Genomic DNA, 21,866 nt, shown 5'->3' with positions numbered 1-21,866 from the left:
AGATGAATTGTCACTTTTATATCGTATTGTTTACTTCCTCAATGAAGCAGCTGTTAAGTAGTTTAATTTTTAGTCTTATTCTTAATTATTGTTCTTTCTACTCGTTATGCGAAGTGAATCTCCTATAAACAAGAGGTCGAACTCGTCTATTTATCGCCAGTGATTTTAAATAGTCCACCCGCCAATCAGAAGGCTCCTTTCTGCGGCGCGCATCCAATAGGGGTCTCTCTCCTAAGGTGGTCACTGATCCCATAAAAGAAATCAGCCCCAGGCAGCGATAGTGTCCTGCTGGAACCAACAGACATGTCGGAATTTCTGGAAGACCCGTCCGTGCTTACTAAAGACAAGCTTAAAAGTGCATTGCTGGCCAATAATGTTGCTCTCCCGAACGGCGATCAGCGAAAGGACGTGTACGTGCAGCTGTACTTAAAGAATCTGACCGTGCAAAACAAAAAAAGTAGCGGCTCTCCAGATGTCTTTTCCAGCGACGAGGAGCTTCCTCCAGCGCCCGTGGTCTCCAACAGGAGCCGCTCCGGCAGGGTGGGTTGTTTGGAGATGCTTGCTTTGTTTTAGCTACACATGGATTGTGAATCAGATGTGGTTGACGTAATTCGCAGGTTGAATTGTTATTATTTTTATCAAGGCATGTATCTTTTAAAAGCCTGTTTGTTTGGTAAAAGTTGAGAGGTTGGTATTATTAAGTTTATTGTTGTAAGTGTGTAGTGTGAGCCTGCACATGTCTCGCAAATGAAAACAAACCGGCATGGCGAACTTTTTTACTATGGTGTCCGGTTTGTGAACGAATCGTTACTTTTCACTTGAATCATTTCAGTGAATCACTTAACGTCGGTTTGAACGATTCCTTCAAATAAATGTGGTTTGTGCTTTGTGCTATGCTTGAATGAGATTTACAGTTGTGAACCTCAATTTTTACTTTAATGAGTACTATTAAAATAGATACATAATATTATAGTCGAGGACTTGTTTTGCTCTTGATGTTTAATGAATACACATTATATTAAAATTATATATGCTTAATCCGTGCAACTAAGGCTAATGGAAATATTATAAACTACCCATAATATAATCAAACACTTTGAATGCTTATTGCTATAATATGTTGCTACTGGATGTCAGGAAATGCAGTTCCATTAATGAGTCAAAATTTGAAATGAATTGTTCAAAAGAACCGATTCCTATTCGTCGAACATCCTATTACTCATTACCCTGCGACAGTTTCCCGCTTAAATGACTTGGCCTGATTCATTGCATTACTAATAATAGTTCAAAAGCCATAACTCCATCTGGCAAATTCATAAATGCATGACTTTGTAGGGATTATTAAGTATTCTAAATGAAAGTGCACTGCTTTGTGTAATCTTTTACACATCTGATTAAGGTGTTGCCATTGAGAAGATGTAAAAGCCCAAATTTGAATGAGAAATATGGGAAGATTAATAACCTATAAATTAAAATCCAGCGAACTAAGCCTTGAGATGGCTTCTTGAGTTTTGTTAAATCAATGAAACATCTGGGTAAACACTTAGAGAAGTGGGAGTTTTCCTCCCTTCACTTGTATTTGCTGCTATTTCATAAACCAATAGTCTGTAGTTTTGGATTGTTCTAGTGCATGCCTGGTGCTTTTTTCTTCACCTTTTTCTATCAGATGTAATTTTATGTCTGTTGACGCTGTTATTAAGCGGGAATACTACAAGTTTGTAGTTGGTTCTGTTTTTATAACCAACCTGATAAGCTCACTCCCCCACCCCTGCAACTACACAGGAGTCCTTTTATGTTTTACAGAGATGTTTGATGTTAAGGGCACCTCCAGTGCTCGTGAATGAGATAGTGCTGCCTGTCATTCTAAAATCTTCCCGCACAGCATTTTACTCCCATTAACTCTCTCTCTCTTTCTTTCTCTCTTCATCTATATAGTCTGGCAATAGGTTTTTCTTTAGGAATAAAACCCTTTAGAGTATGTGATTTATCAAGGTTGAAATCCATTCGTAAGGTAGATCTCTTAAATTAAGACTCAAGAGTTTTCAGTGTTTTAGATGACTGTTTATACTTTGTGCATTTATTTATCATTTGTTTAAATATTTCTTCATTTACTGTTAGTCTTTTTATAAATCACAATTATTATTTTATTTTCTTATTTTGTGTGTTATGATACAAACTATGATAATAATAACAATACTATGCAGCCCTATAGACCCCATATTAAAAGCTTTGAGCAGATAGCTGCAGGTCTAGGAGCTGTAGAATAATTCAAGAACTGCACAAGGCTGTTTTTATAGTGGGTTTGGTCCCTTTATTGAGGAAATAGATTCTTGTGTGAAGGAATTCATATGTTGGCTGCCAGATGTGTGTGTGTTGCATTCCTCTTTGAAGCTCCTGTGTCTGAGATAGTAATTTCAGAAACATTCGACACGCACTCACAGTCACATTTCTGGGATGTTTTGTTGTGCACGGTTTAGAATTTGCAACAATCGTGACCTATAAAGATGATTGATTTGATTATGTCATCACTGCATAGTGAGAGTTATGAGAGTTGTTGTGTTCAAATAAAACGGGTCTTGAAGCTCTGATGCAAAAGCCATAATTGGGCAAATTGTGGTTAACCAAAAACATCATGCTGCTTTTATTGCTAATTTCCAAAGCGATGACATTTAGTATTGAAGCATGTGTGTGTAACGGCATATGCTAAGCCACAGGACTGAAGGTCAGAAAAAAACTTATCGCTTATCGCAAACCAGCAATGTCAGAAAAGCAAAAGTTTGCTCTGAAACTTTATGCTAAATCCAAAATTTTTTATTTGTAGCTTAGAAATGTAATATTCTTTAAATTCGTAAGTAATTTTGGATGTTGAAATATGTTCTCAGACTTGTAAACAAGCAGCATTTGGTAATGTTTTTGTTATTGGGGTTATAGTAAAATAATTTAGTAAATAGTTTAGTTTTTATTTAATACAGTAACTGAATAATCAAATGTAATGAATGTCTTCAGTGGAGTGCGTAAAACACATGAAATTAAAGAGAAGGTAAAGAGACCCGATTGGAGGAGGCTCGTTCTTTATCCTCGCGCTGCAGGGGGTCTGTTTAACTGTTTTCTCATTAGTGAAGTGTTCAGATTTTCTACTTACAAAGTAAGCCATGCAAATAGCAAACGCACCATGGCTAGACGCAACTGACTCTTAAAGGGAATGTGAGATGAGGCTGTATTTTTCCATCATTAAAATAGCAAAAGTGGGTTTGGAAACGCCCTAAAGCTTTTGCCCTATGCGCTTCATACTTTGCGCCTAGATCGATAAAATAGTGCCCTAAATCGGCAAACTATAGCCTATTTGGTTTATTTATGAGCGGTTTCAGAGCGCACTCTTATGGAGAGGAAACCCAGACTCTCTGACTTGTAGCCAGCGTGTTTCCAAAGCAGAGCACATTTAATAAAGTTTTGTTTTGCGCGTCTTTCTCCAGTTGTGCAAATAAACTGAGGTGTTTCGGATGTAGATCCAGGACAGAGGCAATCACCATCAGTGCTGGTTTGGCATCAACTCCTCTGTGTCAAACTGCAGAATTCTCTTTTCATGTCGCTTCTTTCTCAAAATATGTTTGTAGGCGTATGATACAGGTGTTATAGTCCCGCGAGTTAGCAAATATGTCAGCAAAACTTTAAAAAAAAAAAAATCGGTTAATGAATACCATTAATCGGTTAAAAATGGTTAATCGGTTATTTTAAACGTTCCTAAGTCAAATAATAGTGCATATTTTTTGTTTTATAAACAATTCAATAAAATTAATCATTATTTATTTTTCAAAATAACAAACAGTAAAACAATTTTTAATGCCTGAGTGCTTTTAAAACCCTTACACAGTCACAGGCCTTCAAAAACACTTGCAAAATGATCAATTATAAGACTTAACATTGTGTATACTTGTGATGTGACTATTGCGAATGATCACATTGCGAAATCGATGCTGAGACATTATATTGTGCAGTCCTAATTCATTCAAATGAACTGAATTATGGCAGAAATGTGAGCTCTAATTTCAGCCAACATGCTAATCCAGAGTTGTGCATGTATAAAATGTGTTCTGCTCATCTCCAAAACCCATTTTAGTTACTAGCCTCCTTTTTTTTCACTGACATGCTGCATTTGACAGTCACACAGGGTGTCCGCGGTGTCTTAAAAAGAATGTAAAAGTTGATAAATCAATGTAAAGACATTTAAGGCCCTTAAACGTTTTAAATGCTATTTTACAAAGTAGTAATTTTTTTGTATCATTTTTGTTTATGCATTGTATGTTTGTATGCTAAAGTTTGCCTAAATTATTTCTGCAATATGCTGATTTATGAAATCAATAAAATCCTACTAGATTTATTCAATATATGAATAACATTTTAGTTTTGGATTAATTTCTTACATTAATATTCAGTAAATATTCTGCAAGTTAAAATCTGGCCAGTGTTTCCAGTTGAAAAGTGGTTGTAAGGTCTTAAAATGCATGGAAAGAGTCATAAATAGGTCTTAAAAGCCATTGAATTTGACTCTCTGATTCCTGTATATATATACTCTGTCACAGAAACTTGATAAATGTGAGGGTGTTGTCTGTAGACTGAGTGACGTTTTTTCTCCTCTGTCCTGCTGGAATGCTCAGATTTATGTTTTTTTTTTTTTGTTTTTTTTTTTGAGAGTAGGCAGTGTTCCAGATCAGCCCTGATCAAGGCCCCTCACTGCAGCTCATACGCCTTCATGATCTACTCCTGCCCCTTCCAAACACATTCTCTCCTCCACTTCACTGTTTTCACCTCTACTTTTCTAGTCACATGGTCCCGTTTGTGGATCAGGGCTCTACTCCAGGGAATGTGGCTGGATTTGCATTGTTCCTGCTTTCGTCCCACATTAGAAACCTGCGTTTGCAATGCCTTTAGTCCCCATCACTGTGGCACTTTGCATGTGCAGTATCCCTTTTCATTTCACTGCCTGAATGACTTTTATTATTTTATATAAATCAAAATTTTTCAAGTGGTTGTGTACTTTGCATATTTTTTTTTCACCCTCACACTTAAGTTTTACAGTAGGTGATGTATGCATATTTTACATTATAGTTTCTTGAGATAAGTACAGGTTGAGCCAAAAAACAGTTAAATATGTACTGAAAAACACCCCTCTTGTTGTACGGCAACGGATAAGAGTTTAACTCCACCCATGTGCCTCCAAGCTGTTTCTCTTGTATTTATAGTATGTATATAGTATTTTATATAGTATGGTATACGGTATGTTTATGGGCTGAGGGAAAGCTTGCTTGAGTTCCTCCCTGGTTGCTCTTATTGTATAATATGGAGCCTGTCAGGCGTGTTTAAACACTCGTTGCTTTAACAAGTTCAATACTTTACCATGATGTCATCTGTACATAGTGCAGCGTGCAGTCATTTAAAAATGTGCACATCAAACTATTAAATGAGCTGCATCATGGCTGATGGTCATTAATGTGAGGCTTTTTCTTTACAGAAAGCCACCAGGAAAACCGACAAAGTTCGTCCTGACGATGTTGATGTGACGGAGTTGAGCAATGAGGGTTTGAAGGACCTGTTGCTAAAGTATGGCCTGAATGCTGGACCCATTGTTGGTGAGCCGATTTTAAGGATTCAACTTCAAAAAGTAAATATTTGCATGTGTTGTATAGTTCCTTCAGATCATGGGTCTCAAACTCAATTCCTGGAGGCCCGCACCTCTGCACAGTTGTGCCCTAATACTATTCTAAGACAGCTGATCAAACTAATCGGGATGTTCCAGAGTAGTCTTGAACACCTTGAATAGTTGGATCAGGTGTGTCTGATTAGGGCTGGTGCAAAGCTGTGTAGAGCTGTGGCCCTCCAGGAATTAAGTTTGAGACCTATGAGACAAAAGACAAGAAAAAGCAAACGTATACATTAAAGGCCCCCAAAACATATATTTGGTCAGTTAAATCATACTTTGCTGACCTTACAAAGTTTTTTTGTAAAGTGTTAACTAATTAAACAATACATAAACTGTTCTGAAAAACCAATGTTAATTACGTTTTGGTGGGAAATGGTTTATTTGAGAGCTAGAATTTATTCCTAATGTTTACAAAGTCACCTTTTTGGGTTAAAAGTAACTTATCAGTTGTTACAGAAAAATAACATGCAGAGCTTTTTTTTTTTATATTTTATATATTTTTTTAAATCATTAACCTAAATCACAGTTTTATGATCAAAGAAAATTAATGTTGTAATGATGTAGAATGAGATTTGAAATGCATTTTTTATTGCTAGAAAAAGAGGAAAGAGAAAAATCATCTAAAATGCATCTTATAATGGAAAAACCTCAAGAAATGTAAGAGGTCATAAAACCTTTTCTTCCCACTCAGCATAAAACCAGCAACTAAACCCAAGTGTAGATTCTGGAATGATCCAGATGATGTTCTGCTGTTGTGCTATCAGTAAATCAGCAGTTTCACCGAGCACGCAGATTTCCATGTTTTTCCATCTCAGTCCTGAATGGCTACAATGTCCTTAAATGGATGTTGGAAAGCTCCTCAGTATAGCGGCATGATATTGGAAAAAAACTGACATTGCAGTTTTTTGTTTATGATGAGTTAAATAACTCTATTTGGAAAGAATTCATAATTTTACATCGTGATAATTCACAAAAGTAAATAGTGCATTTATTACAAAGTGTAATAAGCAAATCACACACATGAGTACAATAGAGCAAAGATACATATCAAATAGACGGTGCTTTATTTTCAATTTTACCTCAATACTGTTCGGATTTCCAGAAAACCAAGTGGAAATCAAGTGGAAAATAACACACTAGTCTTAATTGTAATAACAACTATATCTCCTAAATATATGTGTTCTTTAATAAACATTACATTTTGGGCAGGATGATTCTTGTGTAGACCTAATACTGACATTTAATGTCTTCTTCACATCAGCATCCACTAGGAAGGTGTATGAGAAGCGGCTTCAGAAGCTGCTGGATCAGGGTCCTCCTGTAGCTGTGGCTCTTCCCTCAGAGACGTCACAGACTGATGGCAATCAGAATGGCAACAATGATTCAGACCAGTACAGCGACAGGGAGGAAGGTAACACATTACCAAATACCTAAAAAAAAAAAAATCTGACATTGTACTATTTTATTCTCTTGCGATTTTTATATTTCTATGTGAATACAATTTTTTCTGACATAAAGCTCTACTTGGAATAAAATCATTACCTTTGATTGGAATAATCTTGCAGAGGAGTGAATCAAAGAAATTGCAAGAATGAATATTTAAGATAGAACAAAGACCAAAGTGAAATAATAGTCCGATATTCAGGTACCGTATTACACTACGATATCATCATGATATATTGCCCCTGATAATGACAGGTCACCATATTAGTGATGTATCGCAAGAAAACCATCCACAATATATCATATTTGTAAATCAAGAGGGATAAATGCATTAAAGTCATAAGATATACTACTTTTATTAACATCACATATATTTCTTAGAATTGCAACATTTGATATGAGGTTCAATCTGCCATTTATAGAATAGCCACCTTATGTATATCGCTATTTTGTCCTGCCCCATTTATTGAGTAATCAAATGTAAAATTAACTGTTTTTTTTAACCTACAGTGTATAACATATCTGCTTCTGTATTTTGTAATTCGTGATGTGGATAATTCAGCTCTACAGTTCAAAAAAGTGACTTATTGATGTTTTAGTAGTTTGAAAAAATATGTTTAAGAAATAATAATATGGAAAGAAAAAATAGTGTAAAATAATAAAATGTACTGGCAGATTTTGTACCGTTATGCAACACCAACACCATATATCACTTTAAACTATTAAAATAAAAGTCTCTTTTTAAAACTTTTCAAGGTTAAAAGTTGTTGGAGGAATGATCAAGGTCTCATGATGCAATAAAATACATAAAACAAATATAGAAAACTACTAATTTAAGGATATTTCATTACTGCGTATATATTAATTCAAACAGTTCAATGTAATGCAACTTGTTTGTTTTAATGTTTTTATTAAATGTATTATATTTGTATTATTCATAAAATATTTTTGCTATGACGATATTGTCAAATAAGCTGGCGTTATAATAAATAAATAAGATGCAATAGTATGAACTTGTTTAACTTCGTCTTGCATGTCTGTTAGAACCCGTAGCTCCGGCCCCCGTGACTGTGCCTGAACCAGAAGTGGAGGCTGAACTGATCCCTGTTGTGGAGAGACCAGTCAGGAGTCGAGGGAAAACACCAGTGACCAGCAGGACACGCAGTGGGCAACACACTAGGGTAAGGATGAAATTGGTGCATTCATTCTTTCCCTTTTCCAGGTGTTTTAAATGTTATTACATCACGTTTGCATCATGTGCAAGGTGCTTCCATACTATGAACGAATAAACCCATGTTACGTGACTCGATATGAGCAAGTGGAAAATTAAGCATGTGAAAAGGATGTGGGTGGCAAGAGAAGGATTGCTTTGTTGTACTTGATAAAAACATCCCATAAAGTTCACATGTTAGGTCATGTTAGGGTATGCGGTGAGTAAGTACATGAGCCAAGTCAAATACATGAATGTTTAATCCCGTTTACACTTGTTTAGTGTTTTATCATTTTAATTTTCTTATCTTGCATCCTGTTTTTTTTTTACGTAAAAACTTGCTTTTCCACTAAATGACTTGGCAAGTTTGTCATTGTTTCAACACACCTGTTTTTGTTATTTTGTATCATGTAATGCATACTTTTTTACTGAGAAATTCCTCATTTATGTCCTGTACAAATAATTACTTACAAAATTCACAGAATTAGAGGGTTGTGAAAGTTTACATGCAGATATTTTTAAAAACAGTAACTGAAATTGTTTCCGAACACTCCAAAATATCCAGTTAGTTTATTTTCCATTTAATGAATCTGCTGGTTGGTTGCAATCAAGCAAGTAAGTGTGTAATGTAAGTGGTCTCATTTCAGTTGATTAATTCGAACTGTTCTTAAAAAGAAGTTTCAGACTGTGTGGTAAATGAAACAAAATCCCCAGACTGTAGATATGAGGGCCCACTTGATTTTAATTACAGCTAGCAGCTCTCCTCATTTCATATCCCTTGTCTGTTTTTTTTTTTTTTTTTACTTCGGCTTTAAGTTGACCCAGACTTTAATCCTCTTTTATTTATCTTCTTATTCCTTCCCTTCTTTCCTTCAGACATGCGTAGCTTTCTCATTGCTGTGTGACTTTACTCAGTTCTGCATATCTGAAACTTTTCTGTTTAGGCTTCTTGTAAACCTCTAGCTGAGAGGATTCTGTTATCAAAGACTTTTAAAACTTTTATAAAGTTCACACAGTATCACTACATGCCTCCACCCTTTACTGGACAAAAAAGAAAAGAAGACCATTTTCTCTCCAATATAAATAATTCCTTTTTCTTTTTTAACCCCATCCAACCTGAATATATTCCCAGCTTTTTCTTTTATGAGTACTGCAGCACCACCTGCTGTAGAAAAGACCTGACGTTCTTCAGGCTGTCACATGACTATAATATGTGCACATTGTGTATTAATGTTTCCATTCTGGATTTGAAAACAATAATGTAACAATATCATCAAAATAACAATATTACGGTTTCATGGTATTGTGATTATTGCTCTAAAATATATTCTTTTTTTTTTTTTTTTAAAAAAACTTCAAATATTTCGGAGCAGTAAACATGTCAGGCTGAATAATTCAAATGAATCAATGACTTCTGCTGTCATTCATTAGTTTCAAAAACACAAACTATTTCTATTCCAAACGGCGGTACACTTTGTCCCATGTCTATTTGCAACGAAATCTTATTGTAACTGGTTAGCAACTTGTATCTTGACTATTTTTGAATGTTTTAACCATGGTATTGTTAATGCATTTATTGAATTTATTGTATGTTTTATAATCGCAGAACTGCGAGGAAAAAAAACTTCTGTTTAGGTTACACAAACACTTTTGAAGAGGAAAAATATAAATTTATAATATAAATGGAACTCATTTTAAATGAATCGAGTTGAATTACATTTCTTTTAGTTTATTCTTGATTGTTCAGTCCAGGGGTGTCCCTGGAGGGCCGCAGCTTTGCACAGTTTAGTTCCAACCCTACTCCAACACACGTAAGGTGCGGTCACACTGGGCTTTTCCTCCCATAGACTTCTATTCATACACACACAAATGCGTCAGACTGGAAGCGTGGGGTCATGCGGCAAGTTTCGCAGGTTGCTGCGGTGCAAAGTTCAAGTTTGGTGAACTCTGACCTGCGAAATCACATCACTTGACTGCGTGAGAACAATCGAGGATCAAAACATGACATCTCTGGACAGAAATTTAAAACATGGAGCAATCGCTCGCTTTCAAAAATGTCTTAATAATCTTGTTTAATCCCGCCCTTTTTTGCAGCGACACACGACAGAATATCGCATGCTCAAACTCTGTGACCGCAGCTTAACTGTAGGTTTTAAACAAGCCTGAAGGACTTAATTAGTTTCATCAGGTGTGTTCAATTATGTTTGTACTGAACTGTGCAGAGCTGCTTGTTTGACACCTGTGGTTTAGTTAATACAAATATTTAATGATTCATTCATTATCTTTTTGGCTTAGTCCCTTGATTAATCTGGGGTCACCACAGCGGAATGTTCAACCAACTTGTTAATCCAAATGTAAAAGAATGTATATTGTTAATTCTAATAATATTACTCAAAATACTACATTATTTGAGTTAATTTTGAATATATTTTTCATGTTAAGTTTTTTATTCTGAAATGTTGTCACTAGGGATGTGTATTATTAATATAGACACATTTATCAACAAAATTAAGTCCAAAAAGTATGTTATATATGACAAATGGAAAATTATTAAGATTTAATGTTTTATTGTTATTATTTTTTTATTGTTTTTATTTTATTATCTCTATATTAATTGTACATGGAAATGACATCTGTCATCTCTCATTTCTACATCATAACCAAGACCAAAATAACTCCCAACACAAAACTTTTTTTCATGATTTACATCACTAATATGTTTACAGGGTGTTGAGTCTTAAAGTGCCTTATCTTAAAATCTAAATTTTAGGCTTATAAAGTCTTACATTATCTGAAATATCATGTTGTAGATCTTAAATCTTTTTTTAAATGTGTCATAACTTTCCTTTGTTCGTGTAATGCCATCCAATCTGTCCAATACCCATACAATCACCAACAATCCATCTCAATAAAAATTTAAACTATTTATTTTAAAAGGTAATTTTTAACTCTATTTAACATAATGGTTTAATTATTTTCTCATAGCTCTCATATGTGTCATTTGAAACTTTACTAAACGTGAAATGAGCCCAAAATTTCATTCATAATGGTCTTAAAAATGTCCTGAAATGTTTTAAATTTAACTAGGTGTAACCTGCAGAAACCCTGATTTAAAAAGTAATATCTCATAGCCTAAATCATTTGCAAATCAAGTTCCTTGTTTTCTGTTGATCTCTCGACATGACTACTCCTCATCTAAATGTTTTCATGCTCCAGAGCTGTTTGCTTCTGAATGTAAGCTGGTAGACCTTTCCATGTGTGATGTTTAGGAGGATGTGGAGGAGGAGGACTGGCCCGTCTTGAATGTTAAGAGAAAGTTGAAGAGATCCTCTCACAGGCCGGATCAGATGGTTCCTGCCAGCGACGACACCGTAACTCAATCTGTGGTTATGTTACTAATGCACATCACCTGGTTTCTGGGTGTGGTGGTGAAGTCAAAAATACGTTCAGGACGTGCACAGGGTGTGTTTGGGTTTGCACACAGGTGAACACTGTGTTTTCTTGTGCTCGTATTTGTTTCTCAAATAAGGTGAGGGTGGTGTGACCTATTTTGCTGCTCAATGGTTTACGTGCATGTGTGGGGTTTGCAGGAGAACTCTGAGCTCTCGTCTGCAGAGTGTTTTGCAGTTTCCGAGGATAGGAGAAGAACAGGACCTGGGGTAGGTGGTAGAGAGGCAATCATAGTGTCAAAGTTATTAGCTTGACCTGAAGAACCTGCTTCTGTCCTCACATTATAAAGGCAGGCAGGAGAGAGACCAGGCCTTTGCTTTCAGACAGGACATCAAAACTCTCATCCAAGAGTGAATCGCTGAGACGCCGCAGTGCACCGGTCCGCTCAGTTCTGAATGAGGCCTCATCCTCTGACAAGGTGTTGTTCTCGGTATAATCCCTCTACTGAGATTTCAGTTTGACATGAATAACAGGACATCTGAGGGTTCTTTGAGATTCAAAGGTTCATTCGAAGTCTGGGTCATTTCTGTTAAGCAGTACTTTTTCAAATTTTAACACGAATTTTGATCGTGCTTTTAGAGTCTGTGTATGTTATTTACACAATTTGGATCTATTTAACCAGTTATAAAATTACACCAACGTTTGCACAAATTATTGTTTTTTTTATTTTACTAAAACCATTTTGTAGCTGATTATTAATTTCACGAGTGTGTAACGGTTGGTGATCGGTTTCCTTTGTGTTGTGTAAAGTAAGGATCAGATCTGACACCAAATCACGTCTTGGACGGACTGTTTTATTCTCGTAAACGGATAAAAAAACACAGTGATCAGTTCCAGCAGTTTTACCTGGCAACCGGCAATGATGGGTGCATATTAACAATTATAAAAAGGAAAAGATACATTGTGAATAATAAAAACAAACAGATCAACAAAAATATATATTTTACAAGAGCACGTGCTCACCACGACCACTTTCTTGGCTGGCGCGAATAATAATGACCTATTCGGAACTAGTTTATAACATGCCACCAGCCAATAAACAGAGAGGGCAGTCATTTAGAAATAAAGGGCCATGTACATAATAGAAAAGCATGTATAAGCATTTTTATAACATGTTAGAAGTGTATGTAAAAATAAAAAAACTAAAATAATTACTGTATTGACTTATGTAAACTAGAAAAAAATCTAAATTTCAGACTACACAGGAACTACACTGCATAAGAAAAGGTGATATAAGATAAGCACGTTACTAGTATTATTAAGCTAATTAGAATTTTATTACTCATAGCAATCTCCCAATATGTGGGGCTTTCTAGACCTTAATTTAATTAGTTTAGATAAACCTATATTCTTCCTACAGTGGGGAAATTTACAAGAAAATTAAAGAACAATACAATAATTGCACAAATAAAAGCAAGGCAACATTCCAAGGAAAACATGTTTCAATCAGATTATTTAGAATTAAATTTTTTTTAAATAAATTCATAATAATTGCTACAACCCATGTTGACATTTTTTTTCTTTTAGTTGTAATTTAAAGATTTTATGCATTTTTTAAAAATTCTAATTATACAAGTTTTTTGTTAAACCAGTTTTAAGTTATTTTGTCAAATTATTAAATGTGGGGCCAAAGAAATGGACTGCCTAATGCTGAGTTTAGACTGCATGATTTTAGCCCTGATTTTGACTCTCCTAAAAGGTTTTGGGAAATCAGTGACAAATGCCTGAAATCACAGGCCAATTAGTGCTCGTTCACATAATTAATAACCACACAGTGTAAACTATCAAAAACTAAAAACTATCACCTCGTTATGTAGTTATCAACAAAAAATATACTTTGTGACTTGCGTTGTTTACGTGTTACTTACTGTGTGTGATTGGTTATGAGACGTAGTTTGGACAAAGTTGTCAGTGATTTCTCCTATTTTAAAGTCATGCAATGTTGTTGCCGATCCATCTTGCAGTGTAAACAAAGCAGCGATGAAACGCTAGCCCAGATAGTCATGCAGTGTAAAAACATCTGTGACACAACTACTTTGAAAATCCTACAGTCTGAACTCGGCATAAAAGTGCTGACCCTCTGTTATAATATTTCATTCATTTTCCGCAAGAAATTTCATCATGTGTTTGTTTGGGAATCATGTGTTTTGTAGGATTTCTCTGAGCCCTCAATAGTGAAGGAGGTGTCTGTTTCTCTGATGAGGATGAAAGTACAGCCTTTGGTAGGTCCAGTAGAAAGCATTCATGAACATCATGTCATATTCTAGTGCCACCGTGTTACTTACATTGCTCTTACATTAATAAAGACAGTGCCGAAGGATCCCAAACCCTCTAAGCGCTACTCCATGTCTGCAACAGAATCAACAAAACGCCCAGTATCCAGTCTGAACAACAAGGTGTCAGAGCTATGTTTCTTAAAGCATCCATAAATATAAAAGCCTCGCATTTAACAGTTGAGCTGATTGGTTTGCCTCTTGTGGTTTCTTTTGTAGCATGATGAGAATACTGCTGACATCCCCTCCCCTCCGCATAGACAATCCAGTCGAGAGCCACTAGTTTCTCTGATTAATACTGCTTGTGTTGAGGTGAAGATGCACACATTTACATCTCTAGTTGATGCTTTCAGCTTTTAAGCAATATATTAGATCTATCCAGTCTTCATTTTGGAATTAATTGCATGTTCATTATGCTACATTAATAAATCAGGTGGATGACCAGGGTATGCAGGACGTCCTGAGCTGTAGATCTGCAAATGGTGGTCTTCTGGTATGTTTCGCAGTTATGCACTGCTTATAACTCTATTAAATATACATTTTGGCAGCTTATGAGGCTCTGTTTATTCTCTAAAGGCCCAGGGTGTCAGATCTGCTGCCGTATCGAAGCTTTCAAAGCCTGTTTTGAGTCAGAGCAAACCTTCCAAACCCTTGGTAGACATGATGTGCTGTCTCTCGCCTTCCAGTGATCGACAAAAAGAGGTTTTCCCATCACATTCACTTCCTTACAAGAACTTCTGTTTGGTTTCTGAGGACTCTCTTACTGTGTCATGTGAACTTTCTCAGGTTTGCAGATTGCAAATTGTGTTTTTTTGAAGTAATGGAGCAGGTTTTAGTAGGGTTGGGTGTGTTATTTTTTATATCATTATTTTTTTTATCAACAGTAATATTGTAAATGTTTCACTTTGTACCATCAAGCAAGCATAACCACAATTCCTAAATATCTTCAAATCATCACAGCTAATATTGATCGAGTTGCATTGTAGACAACATTGTTTGTTTTTCTGTTTTGCCAATGTTAATAGCTCAAGAACCAAAGCAGAATATTTGTACATCTCAGAGAGCAACATTGCAGTAATCATTTGAGTAAACAAAACAGTGATCCTTTCATAAACAGTCACATTATTTCTAAATGAATCAGCTGTTTGAACATATCGTGTGAATGAATCACTCCTTGAACACCACCACCAACCAGCATTCATTCATTCATTTTCTTTTAAGCTTCATCCCTTTATTAATCAGGGTTCGCCACAGTGGAATGAACCGCTAACTTATCCAGCATGTTTTATGCAGCGGATGCTCTTCCAGCCGCAACTCATCACTGGGAAACACCCCACCAGCAGTTTTAGTGCAATTTATCTGACCGACTTGAATCTGTAAACATGCAGATAAATGTTTTCATTCAAATATTGTTTAAATGCTAAGGTTGGACAAATCCCGGTTTGATGGGACAATTGTTGAACTTTTAATTACACGCTAATATGATGATAACTCTCCAAAATCACCTTACATAAAGAACTTATTCACCTTGTGTACATGCTCTACAATAAGCTGTCAACGCAACATTTATAATGTTTACTCTTCTGGTCCAAAGTGTTTACTTTCTTTCTCTGGATGATCTTAAAGCCACAGTAAGGATGTTTTTCTGACAGATATCACACATGCACACTTATAAACTCACAGGAAGCAGGTTAATGTGTTTGCATAATGGGCAAATTTGTCTAAGGGGAAGATAACTAGCAGTAAATAACCTTATTCTGATAAAGAAAAACAGGTTAAAATGTTTACTTGTTTATTGTCTGCTTAAAACATGCATGTAAATCTTCTGTTAGTCATCATTAAAGCTTTTATTGGTTTATCAGGAGAGCTGTGGTTCACCACAGACCCATCCCAAATCAAGACATTCCAAAATCACCCCTTTCCTCTCCCAAATCACTCCTGTCCGAGGACTCGATAACAAGCTGATGGATATGAAGGAGACAATGATGGTAACTTTGAGCTACATGGTGTTTGGCTCCACCGGTGGTTAATTGGGATGAGGACATTTGAATAATGATTTTGGGCTCACTCGTGTTATACTTGGCTGTGATGTTACATAATGTTTTCCCTTTTAGTTTTTTAAAGTGAAAGCTGAAAACATTTTTAGAATCGCAGTGATCTGTGTTCACAATTTTGTGGCTCTTTTGTTCTTGTGCGCAGGTTGAAAAGGTGTCAGCCATTGATCAGACCCCGAGGGCGGTGGAGAGAGACGTGCTTAAAGAAATCTTCCCCACTGAAAACCTCAACACTCCCACTGGAATCAGGTATGGAGCCCAGATCATTCAAACTTTCTGAACATTTTCTGAGAACAAGCTCAAGTCAAAGTGTCTGTTTTTAAAAATGTACTTCAAATGGGACATGAATTATACGGTTTACTTCTATTATTTTAAAATGTTAAACTTGTAACCAATTCGAATTGGCACATTTTCACTTATAAAAAAAAAAAATATGACAAGACCTGACGTTTTAGCTTGTCACAAAAACAAGCACAAAATCAAACAATTCAATGACAGAACACATCCTTGATCACTGTCAGCTCCTCTTCCATCTGATGAATTTCTCATAGCCATAGCCAGTCATAGACATAAAGGTGTATTGCATGCATTTTATGTTAAATGTAGTGCAAATGTGACAGGACTGACATAAACATGGGGACGGTTTTAAAATAGTGTTTATTTGTGGAATGTATTTAGAATTTCATGTTTGTAATCAATTGATGTGAATGATAGCAACTTAAACTTGCTATTTGTGGCACTTTTTATTCTAAATAACAAAACTATTAAAGCTATACTGTAGGTTCAATTGAGCCAAGGACAATGACAGGTTTTGTACATTTTGTAAAGTGTTTTTAATAAGACAAAAACTCTGAGAACCAAATGAATCATATATTTCTTTACAAAACAACTCGCAGAAATCAACCATCAGTCCATTTTACACATTGGGAATAAATACTTTTTATACACTGTATTTGTTTTTTTATTTCAAGGACAGATAATGCAAATTTTTGGTAGAATGTCTAATAAAATCGTCTTAAAATGACAATATTGTTTATCGCAATATTTTGGTGCAATATATCATACAACAGAATATGGATATTGTGACGGGTGTAAGTGTTCGTGTTTTTGCAGAAAAAAATTCTTGAACCTCAACAATACATTATGACATTTAGAAATGTGCTGTTCATTGCCCCTTTAAAGCAAATTTAAAACATTTGTTTTTATTAATCCACATAACTATGGACACTTGGGGAAAAAATGTATACAGTTTTAAGCATAATAATATAAAAATGATAATTCTAGAAATTTGTAATGGTGGAAACATTTAAATAAAAGTGTATATAAAGGGTGTACAGACCCTGAAAAAATGTAAACGTACAGTCCATTTTTCTTGCTTTCTTTTAAGGATTTTGGGTAATGTTCATAATGTTAAGTTTAATAAACAATGTTTTGGCTACATTTCAGACAGTTATATTGTCCTGACATTTTTTTTTTTTTTTTTTGCAACATGCTTAATGTTTTTTTTTATATATGTGTATATATATAATTTTAATTTGAAAACTACCATGGTCATCGAAATGTTCCATGGTTGTATGTGTGAAATATATATTTTTTTTATTTCTGTCAAGGTCATTTGTCACAACCCCAAATATATAAGTACATGTAGCAAAAATATTAAACTGTAAATTAAACAATTAAGTAATATGCATGTATGCAAGTATAAAACTGGAGTATTTTTTGTTATATTTGTATTGTAATTATATTTATATTTTTGTTATATTTTGTTATAAAATATATATCACCCAAATATATCACTTGTTTTTAGTAAAAAGAAATTCCATTTTGAAGGAAATTTGCCAAAAATATTGCTGTTTTCTGAGAATCAAAGTTAAAAAAAATTCTAATGTATCTTCAGCGCGACCTGCCGTCGGCCAATCAGAGGAGCAGCTGGTCGTCCCCTGATCGACACATGGCTCAACGAATCCCGTCAGCGTCTTTCTGATCTTAAACAAACCACCTCCTCCTCTTCGTTCTCCTCCACCTCGTCCTACACAGAGTCCAGATCTGTTCCCCGCGTGTCCTCCATCCCTCTGTCTGCCTCCAAGTCCACAGCGCCTCCTACAGTAAAGAGCAGATCCCGCCGCAGTCTGCCGGTGTGGGTCCAGCTGGTCCTGCTGAGCGCCGTGGCCGGATTCCTGTTCTTCATCTACCAGGCCATGGAGACTAATGACGTGGGACTGTTCAAGCAGAGCGGCACAGATGACAGTACCAGCAAATAAAAAAAATAATAATAGAAAATACTTAACCAATGCGCCCCTATGGTGATTCAGCAGCCATTGACTTTAAACTGCGAACTTTATATATTCAAGCAGTGACAGACACTCATTTTCTCTACTTTTTGCTCTTCCAAATGAACCGGTTTAGAGGAATGATTTTAAAACGGTCACTTTTCTTGCCTTTTGTATGTCGAGTGAGCGAGTGTGTTTGTTTGTTTGTTTTCGTGGATTAATTGTTGGTGCTGTCCATCAATGGGAGTCAAATTGAGTCAGAAGGATTCGAAGAAATACACTTTTTTTTTTTTTTTTTTGTGAACTACATTTAACGTCTACTTGTGAGAGTATTTTATTTCTTTTGCATTTATTTTCCATGTGTAGTTCTTCAGAAGACCATATTCATCTTAATGACCCTTGTGGTATTTATGTATCTGTTGTTTAAATACAACTATTTTCAATAAACTGTTTTGCAATGTATTATATTGTTTATTTTTGTTATAATTTTTATGGCTTAATTTTTTTTGTGTAAAACCTTTGAAATTAAGTAAACTACCAGCCTAATTTGTGAGTGTGCAACCAAAAAATGGATTTTGAAAAATCCCTTAAATATACAGTTGAAGTCAGAATTATTAAGCCCCCGGTTTAATTTTTTTCTTCTCTAATTTCTGTTAATGGAGAAAAAAATTCCCATTAAAACATATAAACCAGAAACAGAAAACATATTTCTAATCATAATAGTTTTAATAACTCATTTCTAATAACTGATTTATTTTATCTTTGCAATGATGACAGTAAGTAATATTTTACTAGATGTTTTTCAAGACACTTCTATACAGCTTAAAGTGACATTTAAAGGCTTAACTAGGTTAACTAGACAAGTTAGTCTACCTAACAAACCATCGTTATACTATATCGAGAAAAAATATATATAGCTTAAAGGGGCTAATAATTTTGGTCTTAAGTGGTTTTTAAAAAATTAAAAACTGCTTTTATTCTAGCCAAAATAAAACAAATAAGACTTTCTCCAGAAGAAAAAATATTATCAGACATACTGTGAAAATTTCCTTGCTCTGTTAAGTATCATTTAGGAAATATAAAAAAAATAATAATAAAATTCAAAGGGGAGCTAATAATTCTGACTTTAACTGTGTATACTGTAAATCATCACTACTATAATGTAAATGACTTTCAGATATGTAATCCTTCACAACAGGGTTTGATTTGTCGACATTGGTAAACTAACAAAGAACGGTGCTTCTACATTTAATCTTAGTGTTGTTTAAAGCATTTGCCAATGTAGATTTAAGATCAAAAGTTATCATTAGTTAATTCATTATGAAAATTTCTGCTAATATTTAAAGAGATAGTTCATCCAAAAATGAAAATGCATTTACTCATCCTTAATTGTTCCAAATCATTTTTTTTTTGTTGCACATACAAGATGTTTTTAAGAAGGTTGGAAACCTGTAACTATTGACATTCATAGGACAGCGTTCATACAGTCATGGAAAACCTAGAAAAGTCATGGAATTTTTGACATGGCATTTTCCAGGCCTGGAAAAGTTTTGGGAAATCAGAAAAACCAACAAAGTTTTGGAAAAGTCATAGAAAATGGATATCTGTATACTTGAATATCGGTTAGTTGTCTTTACTACTTTTCTGTTCTTGGCCAGTCAAATACTATCACATTAGTGCGGTATCTTAATCAATTTTAAATACAGTTAAAGTCAGAATTATTAGCCCCCCTGTTATTTTTTTCCCCAATTTCTGTTTAACAGAGAGAAGATTTTTTTCAACACATTTCCAAACATAATAGTTTTAATAACTCATTTCTAATAACTGATTTATTTGATCTTTGCCATGATGACAGTAAGTAATATTTGACTAGATATTTTTCAAGACACTTCTATACAGCTTAAACTTACATTTAAATGCTTAACTAGGTTAACTAGGCAGGTTAGGGGAATTGGGCAAGTTATTGTATAATGGTGGGTTTGTTCTGTAGACTATCAGAAAAAATTTGTTTAAAGAGGCTAAAAATTTCCTTCCTCTGTTAAACATCATTTGGAAAAATTAAAAAAAAGAAAAAAATTCTAAGGGGGGGGCAATAATTCTGACTTTAAATGTAGATATAATTGTAAGCTGAAACTAAATAGATTGTTTTATGATACGCTGTAATAAATTTTAACATATATTGTTTTTTACCATGCCTATGTAGACATCACATGAAACATTAGGTCATAAAAATTTACTTGGAAGTCTTGGGAAAAGTTATGGAATTTTAGTAGTAAAAATGTGTATGAACCCTGATAAGGAAAAACAAATTCTGGGGAAGTCAATAGTTACAGGCTTTCAACACTCTTCAAAATATCTTTTGTTGTAACAGAACTTAATTAAAAAGATTAAAAAATCTAACAATTAACAAGTACAAACAATTAAATGTGAATAAATTAAGGCAGAATTTTCCTTTTTTTGGGTGAACTAATAAACTAAATAATTGCTGCAAAAATCTTCTTTGTTAGGTCTTTTAATGCATTAATGCTAGCAAATAAATCCTTATTGTAACCAAAAAATATTTTTTAATCATGCTAGAGCTTATTACACGAGTAGATCTTGACAACGAGTAAAATTCCAGTTATTATGACCCTATTATAACCTTTACTCTGCTTTGGAGACATGCATTTGAGATTTTTTTTTATTTTTATTCTGAAAATGTACACATTTTACATTATAAGGTGCTGTAGGATAAAACTGGAGGTTAAGGTACTTATGAAAGAGTACAATATAATAAAGTGGTTTACTTCCTATCATGCATCTTATCTGACTGGTTCATTTTGTTTGAGTGAGTATATATGTTTCATCTAATTTACTATCACATTTCTCTTAATAAAGAGTCTATGTTCCTGTTGATGAAAATTCTGTCTTCATTTACTCATCCTCCACTTGTTCCAAAACTATATACAAACTTTCTTTAAATAACAGTTGATAAGGTATCTTTTCCAATTACTACAGTTTAATCTTTAGCTACTGTGTATTCATTAGATTTATAAAATCTATCACTACATAAATGATATGAATGTTTTAAAAGGGTTTTGTTTATTATTTATGCATACAAGACTAACAAAAAAGGCTGCTTAGTATTCAGTATATGGAAAACAACTAATATTTTTAAAAAAATCATAACCACCTGGACAATTTTGTAAACAAACTAGCATTTAAAGGGTAACAATTCTGAAATTTGATAATCATGGTAAGAGCTGATGCTGGTGAAGAAAAAATAATTCTATTCTATTTTTATGACAGTTTTGGTACATGGACATGGAGTTGTTGTTTTTTTAATGCACTAGGATAACAGAAAACTAAGCTTGCATCTTTAAAAAAAATTTAATAAATACTAATAGCATGAATCTATTACTAGTACATTCATTGATTACATATTAACTTCCCCAAATAATGAAATTGACCCCAAAATTTAGAGAAGCT

General features: G+C 34.4%; 1 protein-coding gene and 1 long non-coding RNA gene across 14 annotated transcripts; one reads left to right on the top strand and one right to left on the bottom strand.

The window, feature by feature from the left end:
• Positions 1-245: 245 nt before the first annotated feature.
• tmpoa (thymopoietin a) lies at positions 246-18,860 on the top strand. 13 transcript variants are annotated; one of them, NM_180968.3, is made up of 15 exons: positions 246-540; positions 5,510-5,627; positions 6,960-7,109; positions 8,186-8,322; positions 11,621-11,722; positions 11,942-12,010; positions 12,091-12,219; positions 13,955-14,023; positions 14,108-14,197; positions 14,294-14,386; positions 14,508-14,567; positions 14,651-14,776; positions 15,937-16,062; positions 16,274-16,377; positions 18,026-18,860. In NM_180968.3, the coding sequence occupies exons 1-15, from the start codon at positions 304-306 to the stop codon at positions 18,387-18,389; spliced, it is 1,974 nt and encodes a 657-aa protein (NP_851299.1). In that variant the 5' UTR covers positions 246-303; the 3' UTR covers positions 18,390-18,860. The 13 variants fall into 13 exon arrangements, 11 of the variants coding, with proteins under 11 accessions (NP_851299.1, NP_001315492.1, NP_001315494.1 ...); NM_001328563.1 differs by having other exon boundaries at positions 14,651-14,860; XR_012401448.1 differs by having other exon boundaries at positions 280-540; positions 11,621-11,835.
• LOC141381615 (uncharacterized) lies at positions 280-6,299 on the bottom strand. The gene is made up of 3 exons (XR_012402050.1): positions 4,422-6,299; positions 3,892-4,366; positions 280-3,596 (listed from the first exon to the last, which is right to left on the bottom strand). It is a non-coding gene; the product is annotated as an uncharacterized lncRNA (long non-coding RNA).
• Positions 18,861-21,866: the final 3,006 nt, after the last annotated feature.

The sequence above is a fragment of the Danio rerio genome, chromosome 4 (genome assembly GCF_049306965.1).
Source record: "Danio rerio strain Tuebingen ecotype United States chromosome 4, GRCz12tu, whole genome shotgun sequence".
NCBI lineage: Eukaryota > Metazoa > Chordata > Actinopteri > Cypriniformes > Danionidae > Danio > Danio rerio.
This window is presented reverse-complemented; position numbering and strand designations above follow the sequence as displayed.